Source organism: Schistocerca piceifrons, chromosome 2, assembly GCF_021461385.2.
Source record: "Schistocerca piceifrons isolate TAMUIC-IGC-003096 chromosome 2, iqSchPice1.1, whole genome shotgun sequence".
Classification (NCBI taxonomy): domain Eukaryota; kingdom Metazoa; phylum Arthropoda; class Insecta; order Orthoptera; family Acrididae; genus Schistocerca; species Schistocerca piceifrons.
Window position 1 is genome coordinate 146,790,749 of NC_060139.1, and position 25,395 is coordinate 146,816,143.

Genomic DNA, 25,395 nt, shown 5'->3' on the forward strand with positions numbered 1-25,395 from the left:
AATGCTGGAGGACTGTGTAAATAAAACGAATTTTAAATTTCGTGTTTGTTTCATCCATTCATACTTTGTTTTTAATTTGATTGAATTGATAATGAGGGGCATCATTTTAAATTACTGATGAGGTTTTGTGGTGCCATCTTTAATGTGCTCTCTAATGATCTCATCATTGTCAGTGCCTTAAACCATAATATTTCTTCATGATAAAGGCAGTTGAACAATATGTTCTGTAATTAGTGAAAAATTACTTGCACAAATCATTCATGGATTACAGCCAAATCTGCTGATAAATTTTTATAATTTTACTGTGTTACTGTTGACAGAGATTCTGATATGTTCCTGAAAATATGTATCAGACTGTTCTTATTCAGTATACTTGAAACTTAATCTTCTTTTAAAATACAACAAAAGGTATTGATTAATATCCCCATGTAGAGATGATATTCCATCAGAATTGTTGAGACCCTTGGGAGACCCAACCATGAAAAAACTATTCCACATGGTGCGCAAGATACACGGGACAGATGAAACACTCTCAGACTTCAAGAAGAACGTAATAATTCCAATTCTGTAGAAGGCATGTGCTAAAAGGTGTGAATACTACCAAACCATCAATTTAATATGACATGGTTCCAAAAAGCTTCCACAAAATGTTTATTGAAGAATGGAAAAGCTGATAGAAACCAGCTTTGGGGAAGATCAGTTTGAGTTTTGGAGAAATCACATGCAAAGAAATACTTACCCCATGACTTACCTTAGAAGATAGGTTAAACAAAGGTAATCTGTCCCGTGTATCTTGCGCACCATGTGGAATAGTTTTTTCACGGTTGGGTCTCCCAAGGATCTCAACAATTCTGATGGAATATCATCTCTACATGGGGATATTAATCAATACCTTTTGTTGTATTTTAAAAGAACATTTGTAGATTATAGAGAGCTTTTGAAAATGTTGCTGAATACGTCTTCGAAATATTGAAGGCAGCAGGGATAAAATATAGAGTACGAGAGTTATCTAAAACTTGTGCAGGAACCAGACTACAGCTGTAAGAGACAAATGACATGAAATGGAAGTCGTAGTTGAAAAGGGAGTGAGATGGAGTTATAGTTGTAGCTTCTCAGAAAATATTTACATTTGATACCATTGAGATCCCTCATGAAACATGGGTCTTACTATGGTGGGGTGCCTTGCATACCTCAGTGATACAGATAGCCATACCGTAGGTACTACAACAACACACGAGTATCTGCTGAGAGGCCACACAAAAATGTGGTTCCTGAAGAGGGGCAGCAGCCTTTTCAGTAGTTGCAGGGGCAACAGTCTGGATGATTGACTGATCTGACTCATAATATCCACCAACATGGCCTTGCTATGCTGGTACTATGAACAGTTAAAAACAAGGTGAAGCTACAGCCGTTATTTCTCCTGAGAGCATGCAGCCCCACTATGTGCTCAAAGTAGCATGGAGAGCTGCATCAAACCTGGCTCTGGACTGAAGACTGCAACAATAACAACTCCATGTGATCTAACAATGTACGCTTGGTACACCAGACATGCAGTGTGGGTAATTTAAATCTGAGCCATCAAATATGCTGTACATTGAGCAAGCTGTGAGGGAAACAAAGGAGAAGTTTGGAGTGGGGATTACACAGAACTGGAGAGACTAACACATGATAGACGAGTGCAGATTACTGCATAAAGCCAAATTAGTGGTTTGTTGATGACCTTGTAACTCTGCCAGACACAGCAATGGACATGGAAGAGTGGTTGAACACAATTGATAGCCTCTTGAAAAGAGATTAAAACATGAACATCAACAAAAATAAAATGAGGGCAATAACATGTATTCAAATAAAAATAGGTTATACTAAGGGCATTAGATTAAGGAATGAGACACTAAAAGTTTTAATACCAAAACAACGAAAATTGCCAAAGTGGAAGAATATAAAATTCAGAGTGGCAGTCTCAAGGAAAGCATTTCTAAAAAGAAACATGTGCTAGCATCAAATATAAAGTGTTGGAAATGCTCATCCGAGAAATTTTGTTTGTAGTGTAGCCTTGTGTGGAAGTAAAAGATAGGCAATAAAGAGAACAGAAAAGAAGAGAATAGAAGCTTTTGAAATGTGGTTCTTCAGAAAAATGTTGAATATTAAAGGAGTAGATTGAGTAACTTATGAGGAGGTAGTACTAAAAAAGAAAATTTAAAGGACTACCTGACTAAAGAAAGGACCGATTAATAAGATTCATCCTGAGGCATCAAGGAATCATTTTATAATGTATGGAAGTGTGTGTGTCTGTGTGTGTGTGGGTGGGGGGGGGGGGGGGGGGGGGGGGAGTTGTGGTGGGATACCAAGGCTCCAGTACAGTAAGCAGTTTCAGATGCAGGCTGGTTGTAGTAGTTACGCAGAGCTGGAGAGGCTTACACAGGATAGACAAGTGTGGAGAACGGCATAAAGCCGATCTTCATACTCAAAACCACTGTAACATAAAGGGTGAACCCGAACACAGACAGAACTTTGGAGATTGTTCAGGAATATGTTTGAATATTTTGATATAAGGAATATGAGGGTATTAATGCAGAGTAATGATATAATTATTAATTCAGTTTGGGGTCCCACTTAGTTTTCCTTCTGTAGGTTGTGAAAAAGACTATAATTTGTGATCACCAAAAAGTACAACTCAAAAAACAGACTAAAGAAACTACTCTCAAATGCAAAACTACTGTGATGTGAATGCCATTCTCACCGGAATAGTTTAGCGTAATGTCTTAGTGCCAATCTTCTGCTGCATTCAGTGAACCTGTTCACAAGATACCTATTAGCTAACTCTTCAGGTTGGGAAGGGAGTGAGACAGGGTTGTAGCCTATCCCCGATGTTATTCAATCTGTATATTGAGCAAGCAATAAATGAAACAAAAGAAAAGTTCAGAGTAGGTATTAAAATCCATGGAGAAGAAATAAAAATTTTGAGGTTCGCCGATGACATTGTAATTCCTTCAGAGATGGCAAAGGACTTGGAAGATATGTTGAACGGAACAGACAGTGTCTTGAAAGGAGGGTATAAGATGAACATCATCAAAAGCAAAACTAGGATAATGGAATGTAGTCGAATTAAGTCGGGTGATGCTGAGGAAATTAGATTAGAAAATGAGACACTTAAAGTAGTAAAGGAGTTTTGCTATTTGGGGAGCAAAATAACTGATGATGGTCGAAGTAGAGACAATATAAAATGTAGACTGGCAATGGCAAGGAAAGCGTTTCTCAAGAAGAACAATTTGTTAACATCGAGTGCAGATTTAAGTGTCACGAAGTCGTTTCTGAAAGTATTTGTATGGAGTGTAGCCATGTATGGAAGTGAAACGTGGACAATAAATAGTTTAGACAAGAAGAGAATAGAAGCTTTCGAAATCTGGTGCTACAGAAGAATGCTGAAGATTAGATGGGTAGATCACATAACTAATGTGGAGGTATTGAATAGAATTGGGGAGAAGAGCAGCTTGTGGCACAACTTGACTAGAAGAACGGATCGGTTGGTAGGACATATTCTGAGACATCAAGGGATCACCAATTTAGTATTGGAGGGCAGCGTGGAGGGTAAAAATCGTAGAGGGAGACCAAGAGACGAATACACTAAGCAGATTCAGAAGGATGTAGGCTGCAGTAGGTACTGGGAGATGAAGAAGCTTGCACAGGATAGAGTAGCATGGAGAGCTGCATCAAACCAGTCTCAGGACTGAAGACAACAACAACAACAACAACAACAACAACTCTTCAGCAGTAAAAGTATTCATACTGCTTTGTATCTCTGATAGTGTGCCACTAACACTGTCAGAAAAACAAAACTGGAACAGAACCAACCAGTACTGACAGCTAGTTTGAGGGTGAAGAAAAAGTGGACATCGCTATTAGCAACAGTAAGTACCATGATTAAATGGTAGAAGTTTATTTTCAAACAAGACACATGCAGCATACTATTGACAATTGCACTGTTGTGTAGAGATACAGAGACAAATGTAGGTTAGAAATCAAACTACCTGTAATTATTATCCTGCAGAAACCCCAGGTCTCTTATACCAAAATACTCTGAAAATACCCCCGAACAATCTTTAAATTGTTGTCATCGAAGTTCAGGCTCATCCTGAATCAAATGCATGATAATTTTTTATGATGAAGAAATTATAAATCTATTGCAAGTTCAATAATCTCTTTAAGTCTTTAATGTTTTTATTTCCCCATACTATGTGTGTGTGTGTGTGTGTGTGTGTGTGTGTGTGTGTGTGTGTGTGTGTGAGAAAGAGAGAGAGAGAGAGAGAGAGAGAGAGAGAGAGAGAGAGAGAGAGAGAGAGAGAGATTCGTCAAGTGGTGGTCCTTTGTGAAAAGTGTCATGCACAAAGGGTACACACTTCTGCTTTACATAATGTAAAATTTTCATTTTTCAGGTCTCAAACTTTCTCGCCGTGTCCTCAGCTGTGTTTGGGACTCTATGCTTGCTGTGCTGTCAGCTGCATTAGGTGAAGATGGAGTACCACTGGGTGTAACTTCAAGTCTAGCTCTTTTATTGGGCTCAGAAGGAGCTCGGGAAGAGCACCGTCGAGCACGAGACAGTGTTATCTCGAGCCTTGAAGGACTTCACAAGGCAGCAAGGCTCAGCAATATCTTAGGTCAGTATGAAATATAATTTTTTTTTCTATTTCAGTGTCAGTAATTACAGTATAAACAAAGTTATTTCAGAATATTCACTACTAACAGATATCTTTCCTAGTAAGAACTTTCATTAAAGCATATGTTAAGATGATGAATAATCAGACTTTTCACTAGAATTTCACATTTTATTTATTTCTTCTAGTTTAAGGAACCCAGGATTGACAGTAAAATTCTAAAAATTAGGTAGGGGATGCTGAGTCGCAGATAGGCACAATAAAAAGACTGTCACAAATATAGCTTTCGGCCAGTAAGACCATCGTCAGTTAGTTATGTGTTCCATTGATCAATAGCACTGAAAAACCGTTATATGTGGAACATGTCAAATGCACAAGAAATTCACACAGGAAACAAGTTTTTTTAACATTATAGTGTTATACCTAAATATTTCTATTATCTATCCCATTCCCTTAAATGGCACAAAATGCATATATTATATCTCCAGATTTATTTACTCATTTTCAAGAATTCATCTATGGTATTGAAAGAGTTGTCAAGGAGGTATGATTTCAATTTGTTTTTGAAACTATTATTGCTGTCTGTCAGACATTTTATTTAATCTGGTAATTTATCAAAAAGTTTTATAGCAGCATATTTTACCCCTTTCTGTGCCAAAGATGGGTTAAATAAAGGATAGTGTAGGTCTTTCTTTTTTCTGGCATTGTAATCATGAATGTTGCTGTTGATTTTAAACTGGTCCATGTTGTTGAGAAAAAATTTCATTACTGAGTAAATGTACTGTGAAGCAGTTGTAAGAATTCCTAACATTTAAAGAGATACCTAGAAGATGTGCGACTGTGAACCCCACACATTATTCTAACTACTATCTTTTGAGCAGTGAATACCTTTTGCCTAAGTGTTGAGTTGCCCCAGAATATTATTCCATATGACACCAGAGAGTGGAAGTATGCAAAGTATGTTAGCTTACTAATTTCTACATGCTCAAAATTGGCAATTATTCTTGATTGCAAAAGTTTCTGAACCTAGTCGCTTTAGGAGATCCAAAATATGACTTTTCCAATTAAGATTCTCATCTATATGTACACCCAGAAACTTTGCATGCTCTACCCAGGCTACTGACTTCTGTTGATGTGTTACATTTATTGAAGGAACTGCACTTTTTGCAGCAGAAAATTGGATGTACTGTGTTTTTTCAAAGTTTAGAGCAAGCCCATTTGCAGAAAACCAATTGATAACTTTTCCAAAGACCTTATTTGTATCATTTTGTATCGGACTTTCTTTTACTGGATTAATAATTATGCTTGTATCATCAGCAAACAGTGTCAGTTCTTAGACAACAGACACACACATACACACTCATGCAATTGCAACTCACACACATTTGATTGCAGTCTCAGGCAACTGAGGCCACACACAGAGTGGCCTCAGCTGCCTGAGACTGCAGTCATGTGTGTGGGGGTTGCATTTATGTGAGTGCGTATGTGTGTGTCAGTCTTCTAATTTTAACAAAGGCCTTACTGGCCAAAAGCTATATTTGTGACACTCTTTTTATTGTACCTATTTGCAACTCAGCATCTCCGCTATATGGTGAGTTGCAACTTTCCTTTTCATAATATTGTTACATTCCATCTGGGATTTTCCATTGCTTGTAAAATTAGATAGTAAGATTCAAAAGAAGCTGCAGGTCTGTGGTTGCTCTCCCAAGGAAACTGAAACTGATGTTATTGCCAAATCTGTACTCTGTAAGAACCATGTAATGGATGAGAGAGGTGCTTTACTGGGAAACAGTTCCTGAATTGTATCATCAAGTGCTAAACAAATTGGTCAGGTGTCAGTGTACTATAATTGAAGAGGATCAGAAGCAAACATAGATGCATCTTTGGCAGACTGTCATGCTGTTGACAATGTATTTTTGTGGACTGCACAGATAATATGACAACAAGCAACCAAAACCTGGTACTCTCTCTTCTGGAGGCCGGAAGTACATTTAAGGCTGGAAGTACAGAAATGAGTAAACCCTGCACACAGAAACTAATTTCTGACATCGGGAAAATGAATTGGAATCTATTCAGAGTGAATTTCAATATTCAGATGCTTGAAGGTATGAGTTACAATGCAGACAAAAGAACCATCGATGTATTCAAGAAAAATATATGTCCCCTTAAAGTTTGCGAATGTTTGTAAAGTGTTTTTCCCTTACTTCACATGATGTGTATTAACAACCTGGCAAGCAATGTTAATAGTACCCACAGGCTTTTTTGCAGATTATACAGCTACCTTTGATGAAGTACAGCCTGAAAGAAGCTGCACAAATGTTCATTTAGTGATGAGATTTCAAAGTGGTGCAAAGATACCTACTTTAAATCTTCAGAAATGTAAATGCACAGTATGCTAAAACATAAGTTCCTCTGACTAAAATATTAATGAGGCACAATTGAAGCCAGTCAACTCAAACAAATACTTCAATGTAACAATTTATGTGGGTGAAACTGGTGGCAGACATCAGTTCACAGGTAGTTCACTGGGAAAATGCAGTCAGTCTGCATTGCAGATTGCTCACAGGGACCCCATCATAGAATGTTGCTTAAATGTATGTGCGTTTGTGTGTGGGGAGGGGGGTGGGGTCCATACTAAATTCAACTAACTGAGAATATTGGTGGGAAGTATCTATACAGGGTGTTACAAAAAGGTACGGCCAAACTTTCAGGAAACATTCCTCACACACAAAGAAAGAATATATGTTATGTGGACATGTGTCCGGAAACGCTTACTTTGCATGTTAGAGCTCATTTTATTACTTCTCTTCAAATCAAATTAATCATGGAATGAAAATACACAGCAACAGAACGTACCAGCGTGATTTCAAACACTTTGTTTCAGGAAATGTTCAAAATGTCCTCCGTTAGCGAGGATACATGCATCCACCCTCCGTCGTATGGAATCCCTGATGCAGCCCTGGAGAATGGCGTATTGTATCACAGCCGTCCACAATACGAGCACGAAGAGTCTCTACATTTGGTACCGGGGTTGCGTAGACAAGAGCTTTCAAATGCCCCCATAAATGAAAGTCAAGAGGGTTGAGGTCAGGAGAGCGTGGAGGCCATGGAATTGGTCCGCCTCAACCAATCCATCGGTCACCGAATCCGTTGTTGAGAAGCGTACGAACACTTCGACTGAAATGTGCAGTAGCTCCATCGTGCATGAACCACATGTTGTGTCATACTTGTAAAGGCACATGTTCTAGCAGCACAGGTAGAGTATCCCATATGAAATCATGGCGGTGAATTGAGGAAGTACAGTACATACTGACGAAACTAAAATGAGCTCTAACATGGAAATTAAGCGTTTCCGGACACATGTCCACATAACATCTTTTCTTTATTTGTGTGAGGAATGTTTCCTGAAAGTTTGGCCGTACCTTTTTGTAACACTGTGTATAAAAAGAAGGGAGGGGCAAACAGTGACATATTTGTTTCACCAATGGGAGAGTGTAATGTTTATGCTGAAAAACCTGAAGACAGGTCTCAGCTATACTGTGAAAGCCTACTTACAAAGTTTCAAGAACCAGTATTTAGTGAGGAATCTTAAGAACATACTACACTCCCCTATGTATCACCCTGCACAAACCCATTTCAGCAGTCATTCTTCCCGCACTCCTTATGTAACTGTGAACATAACATGTGTTCAGTTGGAAGCACCCTCCACCCAAGCATTTCACACAGCGATTTTGGAGAGTATGAATATTCATAGATGTTGATTTCCATATGGTTATTTTGGATGTCCAGTCCCTTCTCCCTCCCCCTCCACACTTCTCAGTTGCCTCTGCTCCAGAAGTTCCATTTTACATTCCAATTGTATCTTTAATAGTTTGACATGTTGTAGATGTTCTACAAAGGACACAACAGAGAAGAGTACCGGGCATGAGTCGTGCTTCGGTAGCTCAGATGGTAGAGCACTTGCCCGTGAAAGGCAAAGGTCCTGAGTTCGAGTCTCGGTCGGGCACACAGTTTTAATCTGCCAGGAAGTTTCAACAAAGAATATAGTTTGTAAAATTTACTACGGGCTGTCGGTGTAATATATTGCACTTCTTTTCAGATCTGCCGTAATATTGCTATTTTTGCCTTCATGTTACAGGCCTTCAGAACCGATGTGGAAGTGTATTTGGACTTCTGGCAGAAGCATCGTGCCCAACTGTGGTTGGGGATATAAGTGCAGGAACAACAGCACAGGCTGGACTTGGACAAGTGAGGCGTCATTTACGGAGGCCACGTGATGTTCTACGTCTTCTTCAGGGTTGGCCAGAGAAACTTCATACATCACACGCTCTCAGTATGGATGTCCTTCTTGGTCGAGGTCTTGAACTTGGGAGCCACAGCCCTGACTGTTGGCCACATGTGTTCCGGTAAATGTAATTCTATTGTCTTAACAAGACTTTTCATGCATATGTACTATTTGTCAGCCGTTTACAGAGCACTCTGGCCCCTAGTTTTGGATAAGTGGAAGTGTGAATGCTACGAGCTGCTTGTGTTTTGTACCTAATCATTGAAAATTTAAGAGATGAAATTATGTAACAGAAATGGAAATTACTGGATGGAACTGTATGTAAAATATGGAAAAGGCAACCATTCTCCTATAGGACTATGTGTGTAGTGTAGAAACACATAACAGGAAACACTATTCAAACTAGCTTCTAAGCTCTTGTTCTTTTCATAGTTAAATTACACACATTCACACACATATCCTCACAGACAACCAAATGCACACTCCCCTTACCACCAAAGAGACTCTTGTCATGGCCATGGGAATATGTTATGTGCTTGTGTGAGAATTTGTGTACTTTATACACTTTTACAAGAAAAGCAGCAAGAGCTCGAAAACTAGTGGGAATATTGTTTCCTGTTAGGAAACACACATTAGTCTGGTAAATACGAGTGGTTGCCTTTCCCTTATTTCATTTAGGGATAAGACTATAACACATATAGTCACACTGCAGAAGCCTTTGTTTGAATTGCCTTTTTTTAAAAAAAATTGTTCTGTTCTCTTTGGGCCCTTTGTTGGCATATCTTGTGAGGTACAATGTTTCATGTGGCTTTTTCTTTTCATGTGGAGCATTTCTTTCTCAGTTTCTTTTTGTACCATATTTTGCATTTTTGTATTGATAGTTCACTAATTTGAATTTCAGATTACAAATATAGAGGCTAAGGGGTCACTCTCTAATATGTTACAGAATTTTCTCTCTCATTATAGTAGGAACTTTCTTTTTTGTGTGTGCTTATTGACGATTCAATTTTCCCTCTCACTTTAACATTCACCTGCAGTAGTAAAGGTAAGGGCTTATTATCTCTGATAGATCGATGCATGATGAGTTTGTAAAACATATGCAGTTAAGTTCTGACACTTCCAGCTAGTGATAATTCTTTCACCATGCTAAACATTATGCTGTCTGTATTACCCTTTAGCCTTCTATTAGTTATGGCATTAGATGTATTTCAAAATATGAGGTTCAGTGCAGGATTGAAATGCAGAACCTAAAACATAGCAACACCGGAGAAGGAAAGTTGCTACTCACCATATAGCAGAGATGCTGAGTTGCAATAGGCATAACAAAAAGATTCACACGATTATAGCTTTCGGCCATTAAGGCCTTTGTCAGCAGTAGACTCACGTACACACACGCACACACACACTCATGCAAACGCAACTTGCACACAAGTCTGCAGTCTCAGAGAACCTAAAACGTACATGTATTTGGAATCATTTGAAGAAACATGGCAATTGTGTGCATACAAATGCCTGCCTGTAAGGAATTTGGCAATGAGCATCATGGAAGACATTGTTACAAAATATTATGCTGTGAGGTTTACTTTAAATGCAAATACACTGTATGTTGAGAGTACCACAAGTCATTCCTGAATTTCAGGAAACCTGCGCAACTTCAGTAAAGCAATACAAATTTGAGAACCATTGTAAATTATGAATCAGAGTCCAAGTCTCTACTAGAAAATCATCTTTTGCGCAATTGCTACAGCTATTCCTATGACCACCTTTTGTAGATGTTGTGTGTTTTTACATTTTGTAAAAGTTAGTGTTAAATTCGTTCACTGTTTAAATAAACACTATTCCTTTAGTTTCAAACCATTACCATTTTTCACTGAAAGGTTAAAAAGCAACAGACAATAGGCCCATTCCACCAAATTCGCCAATATTACACACAACAATGGTTACTTGAAGCAAAGGAAACTGTGTATCTCTGTTACTCCACGAAAGTTCACATCAAGACATAAATAAGGAACAGTGACATTATGAGTTCCTTCTGCACTAATTCATGTCCAGTAATTGAAAAAATAAAAGAGATAGAAAATTGCGATATGTCGCAGTTAGCTATAAAAACTTACTTCCAACACAGACAAGTGTGGCAGTGTGTAACAGGAGAGACCACAAATGATATTTAATCATAAACACTGTAAGTGCTGAAATAATCTTGTTATTTGGTCCTTATATTTATGTGCTTCTTCGTAACACTTTAAAACTGTTAAAGAGGTGTGAGGGAAATTAAAACAAGCTATCAGAACTCTGAACTTTACCATAGAATAGGATTGCTGAGAACAGTCTTAACATAAAGATTGGAGAACTGTTCACCCATGGAAGAATATGTGTAGAGAATAATTTCAATGTAAAACAAATTAAATCATCTTAATTTCAAACTGAAAGATGAGTGGATAGGATGTATTTTATATGCAGGCTGCTTAATGAATAAAAATCAATGATTATGGGTTTAATGAACTGCAACAGGCCAATAATGAGAGATTCCACAAAAAAATAAATTACTACAGGAAGTAAAGGATAATGCATGTGACAATTTGACTTTTAATGATACAGCTCTTCAAGCACATAAAAAGAACAACTTCAGTAACTTAGAGGCCCAAAATGTTACAACCGCAAAAAATATGGGAACATACCAGCATCAGCAAAAGGTATGTCGACTTTGAAGCACTCACAGGCAGAGAGAAGATGTTGTCATTGATAAGATCCACTACAACTGTAAAATTTTTTGTTTCCTAAAATGAAAACACAACCTGGTTTTGGGACCTGTGTCCCATCATCAGGTGCATCTGCAAAGTTATAAATAATGATGTCTGTCCAAATGGTTAGCATAAAAAAAAAACAACAGAATTTATACTAAAATTCTTAAGAAGAAAAAAATCATAAACATATATAAAATGAGCGCCCAGAAAAGATGAATAGCAGAGGTGAAATTATGGTAAAAATGGTGCATCCCTGCTATTTGGCACAAAACTGGAAACCCTCTCAGTTGCTAGTCTTGCCAGAAAGCTTCTCGCAGGACCTACATAAAAGGGCATTGGTTCACAAATTAAAAGAGCAGAACCACTGTAAATAAATCGAAAATATAAATTGATGTATGACTCATCATCCCATAATTCATCCCATAATCCCCATTTGAAAACTTACAAAGGTGCGGGTTCAAGGGCGTGCCATACATAGATCTGCAAAAAGTTAGGTAAGCGGTCTTTCAAACACTGAAACAAGCAGAAATGTGGTTTAGCGTCTGTTCACCTGCAGGTATGTATGAATACATAATGTGGCCCCTAAGTAAAGGTTACGACTTACCAATGCTGCATACATACCTTTCAGGCCTGTGCCAAGCACACATCAAAGTTAAATGCCAGTGGTAGAGGCTGTATAGCCATAACACAAGTGAGCGCACTGCTCGTGCCAGCTGACAATTGAAGTCTGAGATATTATAACCATTATTATCAGATCTAAGATCTCACAAACTATCATCAACTTCAGTGAAAGCTGACTTCCCTCATGTAGCAGAGTGTCACGAATATTACGGACAACGGTGTGTGGCATAGACCCATTACAAACCAACAAATGCAGCCAAAACCAAGTAAATGGACATAATTACTGTAATTCCCATCGAGAACTCATATAGCGCACTATGAGAGGTATAATGCAAATTGTCGCTAATTTATACTCATACAGAACTGTTGATAAGCTAAAGCAAATGGAACAAACATATAAGACTCTTTATAGCCTGCCAACAATATAGATGAAGCAGCTAACGAATAATAGCAATATAGATAACAGTAACAATAGCCATTACAATAAAAACCAAAAATAAAAGATTTTTAAGGAGTCCTGCTCACAGAAACAGTAGCTACATCAATAACAACCAAAATGAAAACCAGATAATAAAAATCACTTATGAAAATCAAAGCATAAAATATGTAGTATTGCTTTGATTTTTGTCAGTGATTTTCATTATCTGGTTTTTATTTTGTTTTTGATTGATGTGGCTATTGTTGCTGTGAGCAGTATTCTGCAAAAATCATTTATTTTGGTTTTTTATTGTAGTGGCTATTGTTACTGTGATCAGTATTGCTGTAATTTGTTAGCTGCTTCATTTGTATCGTTGGTAGGCTATGAAGTTACAAAGTGGAATTTGCTTTAGTGTATCGGCAGTTCTGAATGAATAAAAATTAGTGACAATTTGGATTATGCTCTAACAGTGTGCTACACGAGTTCTTGAGTGGCAGTATAGGAATTATGCCCATTTACCTCATTTTGGCTCCATTTGTTGGTCTGTAATGGGTTTATGGCACACACTGTAATCTGTAATGTTAGCAGCTTTCTGCTGCATGAGTGAAATTAGCTTTCATGAAGTTGATGCTAGCCTGTGAGTTCTTGGACCCAATAATAATAGTTATAAAATCTCAGATTTTGACCATCGGTTGGTGTGAGCAGTACACTCATTTATGTTATGGCTGTATGGCCTCTCCCACTGGCATTGCAACTTTGGTGTGTGCTTTGCACAGGCCTGATAGGTGTACATCACAATCTTTACTCATAGGTCACACTGTGTATTCACACATGCCTGCAGGTGCACAGACTATAAAAACACTTTTTGTTTGTTTCAGAGTTTGAAAGAATGTCTGTCTAACTATAAAGACCCATGTTTGGCATGCCTTTAAGGCCACACCATTGTAAGATTTGGAATGGGGCATTTAATACTTCGTATTTTCATTTTATTTACAGTGGTTCTGGTTTTTTGATTTGGAGACCCATGTTTTTTTACGGTCCTTCTCTGTCAGAGGCTTTCTGACAGGTGTAGCAATTGAGAGGTTTCTTGTTTTATGCAATGTACCTGGGATGCACTATTTTAGCCTAATTTAACCTCTGTTATGTGACTTTTATGGATTCACCTTTTATATATGTACATGTGGTTTTTTCCTTGATAATTTTAGTATAAGTTCTGTGTAGTTCTTTTAATGCTAATAATTTGGAAAGGCATAGTTACATCTTTATAACTTTGCAGATGCACCTGAAGATGGGACTCAGGTCCCAAAACCAGTTTGTGCTTTCATTTTAGAAAATAAAAACTTTTACAACTGTGGTGAATCCTGTCATTGATGATGAATATCAACAGTTTTAGATTCCGATCAAGAGAAACATGAGAGAGAAGATAGTTTACATCCTTTATAAGGTGGCTGTGTAAGTTTCTTATTCCTGCCAAATGTTTTTTCCTAATTCTTAGTATGTGGTCAACTACTTATGTGTCACCATCACCATCATCATCATCATCATCCAGCAATCACAGGTCCTGCAAACAATGTGCTGTATCCACAAACTGACTCCATTCCTTTCTGTTTTTTGTGCTCGGTTCCTCCAGGTATCTCTCCAGGGCTGTCAGGCCCTTTGTCATGTCATCCACCCAACACTGCCATTCTTGTTGTTTGGGGCATCTGATGTTTGATTTCCCTTCAAGTGCCTTCTTCATCTGTCTTTCTTCTGGCATACAGGCTACATGGCCTGCCTATTGGATTCTTTAGCTCTTCAGCTTCTGTAGGATAAACGTCATGTGCAGTGTTGACTATTTGCAAGTTCTAGGCATCTAAAGGTAAAATTAACAGTAGCACCAAAAATTTTGCAGCCTAAATAGTTTTTTTCAATGGCTGTAAGTAGATAATGCATAGCACTGGGTTTGTCCAATTTACTGCAGACATGTAGGTGATTATGTATTTGTAGTTTACCACATTCAGTGATGATGATGATGATGATGATGATGTATTACCTCTGCCTCAAATACTTCTTGCAGAATTGTTTAATTTGATCAGAAAGTTGTACAACAGGTTATTACACATCAAGACTGTATTTTCAGTGACATATGTGTGAGACTTTCTACTGTCAAATTTTTACAGGCTGTATGAAGCTTGCAGTTCTTTGGAATGAACTGTAACTGTAGGACAGAACTGGGAAGGTAATGACACAATAAAGGAACACACAACAACAAAAAAGTCATCATTGAAGTTGGTCTACTTCACAACAGTATTTAACCTGTTATTGGCATCTGTAACCTATAGGTCATGTCATGAATAACAGCAATTTCATCCAATATTGCCTCATACTGATGTTCAGGTGTTATACCTGGAAGATAAAATGTGGTTCAATTCCCCCCCCCCCCCCCCCCCCCAACTTCCGTCATTGTTATTCACATGAAATCTGAGTCTTGTATATCCGTAAGATGGTAATATGGACTAACTGGTGTTTGTTGCAGGCATTAAAAAAACCCTTGAAAACTGACTAGTTAGACATCACCACCTTCTCTCATGCAAATTATACAACTAACAGTAAATTACTTTGCTTTCTTGGCTAATTATAACAATGTTACAATTATTGGAAATCTTCATTCTGTACCTTTTAGTAGCATATCCTAGTAAATGCAGATTATTTTTGAAACAGTATGCTGAGCAAGAGGTACTTCTCAAAAACTTGTAAACTGACTTGGAATTTTTGTATAATTTATGTCTTTGTTATTTTTTCAGATGCTGTTTATATGTATGTCAATTGGAACATAGTTTCTTCAGTCAGTCAAAAAATAGAAATCTCATCTCAAAACTTCCTGTGAAAGCATCTAGCTCAAGTTCTTTGCAATCAGATAAAACATCAGATTATTTGACAATGGGTTTCATTATTCAGGATGAAAATGAAGATGATGATGCGTGGTAAGTAGTTGAACTAGGCTCTTCAATTATCCCATAATGATTATTGCTCAAAAGGTAACTCAATATTTTCCAGAAGGTCTTCACAAAAGGAAAGAAGGGAAAAATGAGGGAGTGCATTTTTCTAAATTTATACAAGCTCAAACATTGTGTTTCATAATGCTTGTAGTAATGAATTACTATACGGCAGTTGTGGTATTAGAGGGTGTTAGATGCTACTCAAGATACAGCATCTGGCATAAGGTACCAGCAGTTGGAATTTATGTTAGGCTAAAGGTAACTACCTGTTATAGAATTTTTGAGCCAAAATACTACCTTTAGAGGTAAGATGGACAAATACCACAGAAGAGAAGAGAGGTAATGTTTACATAACCCTAAATGTTGAATCAGAGCAGATTCCAACAGTCTGAGTCAAACCAGGGTGCAAATGGATGGCACTAGAAACTAAATGTTAGTACGACTCATCCCATCTTTCTTAAAATATTATATTCTAGAAGACAGAAACTCTTGTTCAAACAGAATGTATCATTTGCTGGGCAACAGCATCCAAACAAAATGTGTGCCTGGAAGCATATCATCACTTTTTGGAACTATTTACAGTGAAATATGTTTAACTTGACTGTTTTCCTTATTCTTGTTTATTTTCTCTCCAAATTGGACAGTAATACAAACTATAAGTGATTATATGTAGTCTTTCATTTTTATTGAAGTACTGATACCTGCAGGGTGAAAACAGAGTATATGTGTACAAATGATGCCAAAGATCTATATATTAACCTGCAAGGAGAACAACTGACACTAGTCAAGAAATTTAAATACCTAGGCTTTTACGTGCAAAGTGATGGAGGACTGGAGGCTGAAATACGGCACAGGATAAATAGCGGATGGATGAACTGGAGGAAACTGAGCGGAGTACTGTGATAAGAAGGTTAGCTGAAGAATGAAAGGAAAGCTTTACAAATCTGTAGTGAGGCCTGTGATGCTGTATAGCACAAAAACTTGGCCAATTACAAAAGCCCAAGAGAAAAAGATGGAAGTGGTAGAAATGAGAATGTTAAGGTGGATGAGTGGGGTGGCATGAAAGGATAGACTAAGGAATTAATACACTCCTGGAAATGGAAAAAAGAACACATTGACACCGGTGTGTCAGACCCACCATACTTGCTCCGGACACTGCGAGAGGGCTGCACAAGCAATGATCACACACACGGCACAGCGGACACACCAGGAACCGCGGTGTTGGCCGTCGAATGGCGCTAGCTGCGCAGCATTTGTGCACCGCCGCCGTCAGTGTCAGCCAGTTTGCCGTGGCATACGGAGCTCCATCGCAGTCTTTAACACTGGTAGCATGCCGCGACAGCGTGGACGTGAACCGTATGCGCAGTTGACGGACTTTGAGCGAGGGCGTATAGTGGGCATGCGGGAGGCCGGGTGGACGTACCGCCGAATTGCTCAACACGTGGGGCGTGAGGTCTCCACAGTACATCGATGTTGTCGCCAGTGGTCGGCGGAAGGTGCACGTGCCTGTCGACCTGGGACCGGACCGCAGCGACGCACGGATGCACGCCAAGACCGTAGGATCCTACGCAGTGCCGTAGGGGACCGCACCGCCACTTCCCAGCAAATTAGGGACACTGTTGCTCCTGGGGTATCGGCGAAGACCATTCGCAACCGTCTCCATGAAGCTGGGCTACGGTCCCGCACACCGTTATGCCGTCTTCCGCTCACGCCCCAACAACATGCAGCCCGCCTCCAGTGGTGTCGTGACAGGCGTGAATGGAGGGACGAATGGAGACGTGTCGTCTTCAGCGATGAGAGTCGCTTCTGCCTTGGTGCCAATGATGGTCGTATGCGTGTTTGGCGCCGTGCAGGTGAGCGCCACAATCAGGACTGCATACGACCGAGGCACACAGGGCCAACACCCGGCATCATGGTGTGGGGAGCGATCTCCTACACTGGCCGTACACCACTGGTGATCGTCGAGGGGACACTGAATAGTGCACGGTACATCCAAACCGTCATCGAACCCATCGTTCTACCATTCCTAGACCGGCAAGGGAACTTGCTGTTCCAACAGGACAATGCACGTCCGCATGTATCCCGTGCCACCCAACGTGCTGTAGAAGGTGTAAGTCAACTACCCTGGCCAGCAAGATCTCCGGATCTGTCCCCCATGGAGCATGTTTGGGACTGGATGAAGCGTCGTCTCACACGGTCTGCACGTCCAGCACGAACGCTGGTCCAACTGAGGCGCCAGGTGGAAATGGCATGGCAAGCCGTTCCACAGGACTACATCCAGCATCTCTACGATCGTCTCCATGGGAGAATAGCAGCCTGCATTGCTGCGAAAGGTGGATATACACTGTACTAGTGCCGACATTGTGCATGCTTTGTTACCTGTGTCTATGTGCCTGTGGTTCTGTCAGTGTGATCATGTGATGTATCTGACCCCAGGAATGTGTCAATAAAGTTTCCCCTTCCTGGGACAATGAATTCACGGTGTTCTTATTTCAATTTCCAGGAGTGTACATCAGGGGAACAGTGAAAGGGGGGCCATAGAGAAGAAGGTCCAAGAAAATAGGCTAAGATGGTATGGACATGTGCAGAGAGGAGGGGGAGTACTATTTGGGGAAAAGATTTGAAGACCCAGAAATTGAAGGACCAAGGAGAAGAGGAGGACCAAAACTGAGATGGAAAGACAAGGTAGCAGGGGACCTAAGGGAGAAAGCAGGGCTCAGAGAAGAAGCACTGTATAGGCATTTATAGAAGAGAAGGATCCAGCAAAGCAATGCTGACCCCACATGATGTGGGTAAAGGCTGAGATGATGATGATGATGATGATGATGGAAAAAAACTGTGTCAGTGATATTACTGATTTGTCCCTGCAGTTCGAAGTGACAAGTCTAGATTTAAATAATGAAACCTGGTATCAGTTAGTTATTTTTGCCATAATATACATACTCTGTTAACCAGCAGGCAAAATTCAGGTAACGTGGAATGTCAAAATGAAAATGCCACAGTTTATCAAGGAAAATTCTAATTAGAGAAAATCAATTATGTTGCCACAGTTTCGTGTCCTTTATATTGCCACGTACTGATTTGAGTGTAACTTACTCTGAATACAAATACAGGCTTTATCAGAAACTGTCGTATCGGCCGCCGCACAGCAGCCGTCAACTCGGCGCGGCGTGCTACAACACGTGCGGCACACAGCGAGTAGCACTGGCGCCGCACACAATGTCAACAACTGGCACAAGTGAACTCGTCGTCGCGGGATTAGCGGCAGCGTACACACCACTATCGATACGGATTACCCTGGCGGTGCTGCCCTTGCCACCAGAGTGAGCAACCGTATAAGGGTGCCATCTACCAACACTCTGATTGGCCGGACCTGCGGATTTAAGCGAGCTCCCTGAGCCCTTTTAACCAGTTCAATCTTTGCCGATGACTGTGTTACTACCCAGCTGCTGGATTCGCGACGACCAAACCGTACTGTGGCCTCCCTGGCTGGAAACTTGCAACGCGTCGGTATTGACTGGTTGGCAGTGGTTTGGACTTGCATTCTCTACTAGTGAATCTGATTTCTCCTTGGTGCTACAGCCAGCGAAGTGTTGTGTAGTCGAACTTAAGTTTAGTTTTGAGTGACAGAAGATCAAATAAATTTGGTTATCACGCAATATTTGTTGTGTTATAGTGCAGACATAACAGAAACCATCTTTATTACACATTAATGGATGTGGCACGAAAGCTTTACAAACTTATGTTGTAACAGAAGTTTTCATTTTGCAGAGTTAATTAATGGTGGTGGGGTATTTTGCAAATTTTCAAATTATTACAAATATTGATTATAAAGTTTTCAAGAACATTAATTACATTTCAGCTTTTAATGAAACTTATATTTCATGGGATTCAAAGATAGTTTGTCTGAAACTAATGATGTCAAAACACCTTGTGTTTTACCCATTAAACATGAAATTGGGTAAAACCAAAAAGGATGTATTGCACTATTGTAACCCTTGTATTGGTATGTAAGAAAACCAATGATAATAATCATTAGTGCGGCCACTGTAAGCATCAATGAAGATATATTTTGCTGCGCCAGAAGGCTTATAACAAATGCTAAAAATCCCATTCAATTTTTTTGTCAGTCATTAGAGAGACACTATCTGTAGTTCTCATGGAGAGAAGACGTTTTTCTTGTAAATCAATGTGTTGTCTGAATAATAATCCTTTGAAAATATTAAGTCTGAAAGTTCGTTTTTGTGCAAGACCATGAAAGTTTTCCTTTCTTCCGCGCACACCCCTCTTCTTACCTACCAAGTTTTATCAAGATTTTTTATTTATGCATGAATTGTTTTTTTATAAGTTTGCAAGGAGCTGTTTTGCTGAGAGAAACAAATAAAAAATCATTAAAACATCTACACAGTGGATAATAATAAACATCAAGAGAGAGAGAGAGAGAGAGAGAGAAATGGGTTAATACTTACGATTGACTATATGAATCAGTTTTTTCTTTCAGGAAGTTATGGATCTCTGAAGATGCTTCATGATAATCAACCTTTCACTATGGAGCACTGAGCAGTGAGTCCACCTGGTGGCTTGGCTAGTAAGCTTGGATGCTGAATAAAAATGTGTGTGTGTGTGGGGGGGGGGGGGGGGGGGGGGTGAAAGGCAACCACAGTACCACAGAAATTGGAACAACTATCTTGGATTCTGATGTCATTGATGTCATCCTGGATTGCCGTCTTTGATTGTGGCATCACATGCCCCAGCTAAAGTCTGCCATGTTGAATTTTAAACTTAGTGTCCACCTTGGATTTGTCTAAATGTTCATCTTAGATTCTATACTTAGTGCAAGTAATTTCCTTCCACTGTAATGTCTTGGGAAAATCCAATAGGACAAGAGAAATCTGACAACTGTGCAGGCTCTGCCAGCTATGGAATGTTTTTGGATTATAAATAGGTGCCATAACTGTTAAATAGCATTGCTGTTGTTGTGGTCTTCAGTCCAAAGACTGGTTTGATGGAGCTTTCCATGCAACTCAATCCTGTGCAAGCCTCTTCATCTCTGAGTAATTACTGCAACCTACATCCCTCTGAATCTGCTTACTGTGTTCATCGGTTGGTCTCCCTCTACAACAAAACCCTGCGCACTTCACTCCAGTACTAATTTGGTGATCCCTTGATGCCTCAGAATGTGTCCTACCAACTGATTCCTTCTTTTGGTGAGGTTGTACCACAAATTTCCCGTCTCCCCAGTTCTGTTCAGTATCTCCTCATTAGTTACGTGCTCTACCCATTTAATCTTCAGCATTCTTCTGTAGTACCACATTTCAAAAGCTTCTATTCTCTTCTTGTCAAAACTGTTTATTGTATATGTATCACTTCCATACATTGGTACACTTGATACAAATACTTTCAGAAAGGACTTTCTGACACTTAAATTTATGCTTGATGTTAACAAATGTCTCTTCTTCAGAAATGCTTTTCTTGTCTTTGCCAGTCTACATTTTATATCCTCCCTACTTCAACCAACATCAGTTATTTTGCTTCCCAAATAACAAAACTCGTTTACTTTTTTAAGTGTCTCATTTCCTAATCTAATTCCCTCAGCATCACCTGATTTAATTCGACTACATTCCTTTATCTTTGTTTTGTTTTTGTTGATGTTCATCTTACGTCCTCCTTTCAAGATACTGTCCATTCCGTTCAACTGCTCTTCCAAGCCTTTTTCTGTCTCTGACAAAATTGCAATGTCATCGGCGAACCTCAAAGTCTTTATTTCTTCTCCCTGGACTTTAACTCCTACTCCAAATTTTTCTTCTTCTTCTTCTTTTTTTTTCATTTACTGCTCGCTCATTATACAGATTGAATAACATTGGGAATAGGCTACAACTTTGTCTCACTCCCTTCTCAACCAGTGCTTCCCTTGCATGCTGTTCAACTCTAATAACTGCCATCTGGTTCCTATACAAATTGTAAATAGCCTTTCACTCCCTGTATTTTATCCCAGCCACCTTAAGAATTTGAAAGAGAGTATATTCCAGTAATCATTGTCAAAAGCATTCTCTAAAAGTCTACAAATCTGTAAACGTAGGTTTGCCTGCACTTAACCTATCTTCTGTGAGAAATTGTAGGGTCAGTATTGCCTCACATGTTCCTACATTTCTCTGGAATCAAAACTAATTTTCCCCGAGGTCGGCTTGTATGAGTTTTTTCATTCTTCTGTGGATTCATGTTAATAATTTTGCAGTCATGTCTTATGAAACTGACAATTTGGTAATTTTCACACGTGTCAGCACCGGCTTTTGTTGGGATTTGGATTATTATATTCTTCTTGAAGTCTGAGGGTATTTTGCCTGTCTCATACATCTTGCTCACTAGATGGAAGAGTTTTGTCATGGCTGGCTCTACCAAGGCTATCAGTAGCTCTAATGGAATGTTTTCTACTCAGGGGCCTTTATTCGACTTAGGTTTTCCACTGTTTCGTCAAATTCTTCACGCAGTACCATATCTCCCTTCCCTTCTTCCTCTTCTATTTCCATAATACTACCCTCAAGTGCATCTCCCTTGTATAGACCCGCTATATATTCCTTCCACCTTTCTGCTTTCCCTTCTTTGCGTAGCACTGGTTTTCTATCTGTGCCTATCTGGGGGTAGGCTACAACTTTGTCCCATTCCATTCACAACCAGTGCTTCCCTTTCATGCCGCTCGACTCTAATAACTGCCATCTGGTTCCTGTACAAATTGTAAATAGCCTTTCCTGTAGGCAGTATTTATCTTACCCCTAGTGATATATGCTTCAGCATACTTACATTTGTCCTCTAGCCATTCATGCTTAGCCATTTTGCACTGCCTGTCAGTCTAATTTTTTATACATTTGTATTCTCTTTCGCCCACATCATTTATTGCATTTTTATTTTTTCTTCTTTCATCAATTAAATTCAGTATCTCTGGTGTTACCCAAGGATGTCTACTAGCCCTTGTCTTTTTACCTACTTGATCCTCTGCTGCCATCACTATTACATCTCTCAAACCTACCCATTTTTCTTCTACTGTATTCCTTTCCCTTGTTCTTGGCAATCGTTCCCTAATACTCCCTCTGAAACCATCTACAACCTTTGGTTCTTTCAGTTTATCCGGGTCCCATCTCCTTAAATTCCTGACTTTGTGCAGTTTCTCCAGTTTTAATCTACAGTTTGTAACCAATAAATTGTGGTCAGAGTCGACATCTGCCCCTGAAATGTCTTACAGTTTAAAATCTGGTTCCTATATCTTTGTCTAACCATTATACAATTAATCTTAAACCAGGTCCTTCCATATATAAAAACTTCTCTCATGTTCTTAAACTAAGTGGTAGCTATGATTAAATTATGCTCGGTGCAAAATTCTACCAGGCAGCTTCCTCTTTCATTCCTTTCCGCAGTCCATCCTTTTCCTACTATTTAATTCCAGTCCCCCATGACTCCTAAATTTTCAGCTCCCTTAACTATCGGAATAATTTCTTTTATCTCATCGTATATTTCCTCGATCTCCTCCTTATCTGCAGAGCTAGTTGGCATTTAAAGTTGTACTACTGTGGCGGGTGTGGGCTCCGTGTCTGTTGTGGCCTCAGTAATGTTTTCACTATGCTGTTCAAAGTAGCTCATCCGTGTTCCTGTTTTTTTATTCATTAGCAAACCTACTCCTGTATTACCATTATTTGATTTTGTATTTATAACCCTGTATCAACTGACCAGGAGTCTTGTTCCTCCTGCCAACAAACTTCACTAATTCCCACTATATCTAACTTTAACTTATCCATTTCCCTCTTTAAATTTTCTAACTTACATTCCCTATTAACGGATCTGACATTCTGCACTCCAATTGGTTGAATGGCAGTTTTGTTTCTCCTGATGATAACATCCTCCTGGGTAGTCCCTGCCTGGAGGTCCAAATGGGGGACTATTTTACCTCTCGAATATTTTACCCAAGAGGATGTCATTATCATTTAACCATACAGTAGAACTGCATGCCATTGGGGAAAATTATGGCTGTAATTTCCCCCTTGCTTTCAGCCAGTACATGTTCCACAGATTGGATTATACACACAGCTGGGCTCCTACTACTCCTGTTCTAGCATGACGTTTACACCCTTGGTTTCAGTGACTGAGTTGAGGAACTAATAAACACATTGTATTGATAATGCTAAAATTTTCTTACACTGTGCAGACTACATGAAACTTTTTCCCATAGATCTACAGTACAGCAAGGCCATTTTGATTGATATTACAAGGCCTGATTAGTTAGTCATCCAGACTGTTGCTCCTTTAACTACTGAAAAGGCTGCTGGCCCTCTTCAGGAACCAAACGTTTGTATGCCAGAGAAAAACCCAGTAGGATATGACTGTGTTGTAGGGGGTCTTTGGTAACAGAACTGAACATTTTTGGAAGCTATGATATTTCATCTATTAATAGCCCCATATCAGCATGTTCAGTATCTTAGTGATGCAGAACTTGTACCAACCTATCATTATGTGTCTGTGGTCTGGTCTACCCTGTAGCACTTGCAGAACTCTACAGCTTGTGCACATTCAGTGAATTTATTTAATGTAGTGATGTAGTGGATAATTTGTTACACTTTTTACTGTAGCAGGGGCATTTTGTTACAATTTTGCTGTAACTTGGAGCATTTTGTTACAGTTTTGCTGTAACATGGAGCATTTTATCACAATTTTACTGTAACTGCAGACAGTTTGTTACAGTTTCATTGGAACAGAGACATTTTGTTACAGTTTTATTGTACCATGGGGCAATTTGTTGTGCAATAACATGTAGATCTATGGGAAAAAGTTTCATGTAGTCTGCACAGTGTAAGAAAATTTTAGCATTATCAATACAATGTGTTTATTAGTTCCTCAACTCAGTCACTGAAACCAAGGGTGTAAATGTCATGCTAGAACAGGAGTAGTAGGAGCCCAGCTGTGTGTATAATCCAATCTGTGGAACATGTAATTAAATAAATAACTTACTTACTCACATTGCACCCATCCCTTATCCATATCTCTCAAGGAATTGGCATCAATCTTTTCCAAAGGATTGTATAAATATACATGGACCACCAGTCAAGGCTTACATTCATTGATTTCTAGTAGTATACCCTATTTTTAGAGAGATATTAAGAGTCAAGGGCACTGATGCCTGGGGGCAAGGGGAGAGTGTGCCCCCCCCCCCCCCCCCCCCATAGCTGTCAAGGAAAGAAAAAATGTAGTGCAGTTAGGTGATATTCTTTCAATAAAATGATTGAGAAGTCGGTATTCCATAGGTCTTTAACAATGTTGGAATTGGTCTTTTTTAATGGCTGCTTGCATGTCGTTGTTCACCTCCCAAAATATTAATAATACTCCAAGCCTCCAGGTTTTGCCCCTGCGACCCTCCAGCTACAAACTATCATACGGTTACTATTGTTAATGATGACAACATTTATAAGAAATATGTGTAATATTGTAAACTCCAAGTCTTGCATAAGTAAGGTGGAGGCAGTGTACTTATATTCAAGCAGTTAAAATCCTAGTGTAGCCATAAATTTCTAGGTTTTCCATTATTTCTCTAATTTATTTAAGGCTGAATTCCTTCCCCAACCTGAGCCTGTGCTATATGAAGTACATCATGCCAATATATTCGTGATGGAAATGGGAGAGCTGTAAATTTTGCTGCTTCTGTGGTTATGAAATC

The 25,395-nt window shown here is 39.3% G+C and overlaps 1 protein-coding gene across 1 annotated transcript in view; it reads left to right on the forward strand.

Annotated features, from left to right (window-relative positions):
* LOC124777374 (brefeldin A-inhibited guanine nucleotide-exchange protein 3) overlaps nt 1-25,395 on the forward strand; it is a 301,163-nt gene that overhangs the window by 206,721 nt on the left and 69,047 nt on the right. Inside the window, exons 16-18 of the mRNA XM_047252762.1 lie at nt 4,434-4,655; nt 8,791-9,058; nt 15,504-15,683. Coding sequence (XP_047108718.1) covers nt 4,434-4,655; nt 8,791-9,058; nt 15,504-15,683 — 670 coding nt within the window. The remainder of the gene's footprint in view (nt 1-4,433; nt 4,656-8,790; nt 9,059-15,503; nt 15,684-25,395) is intronic.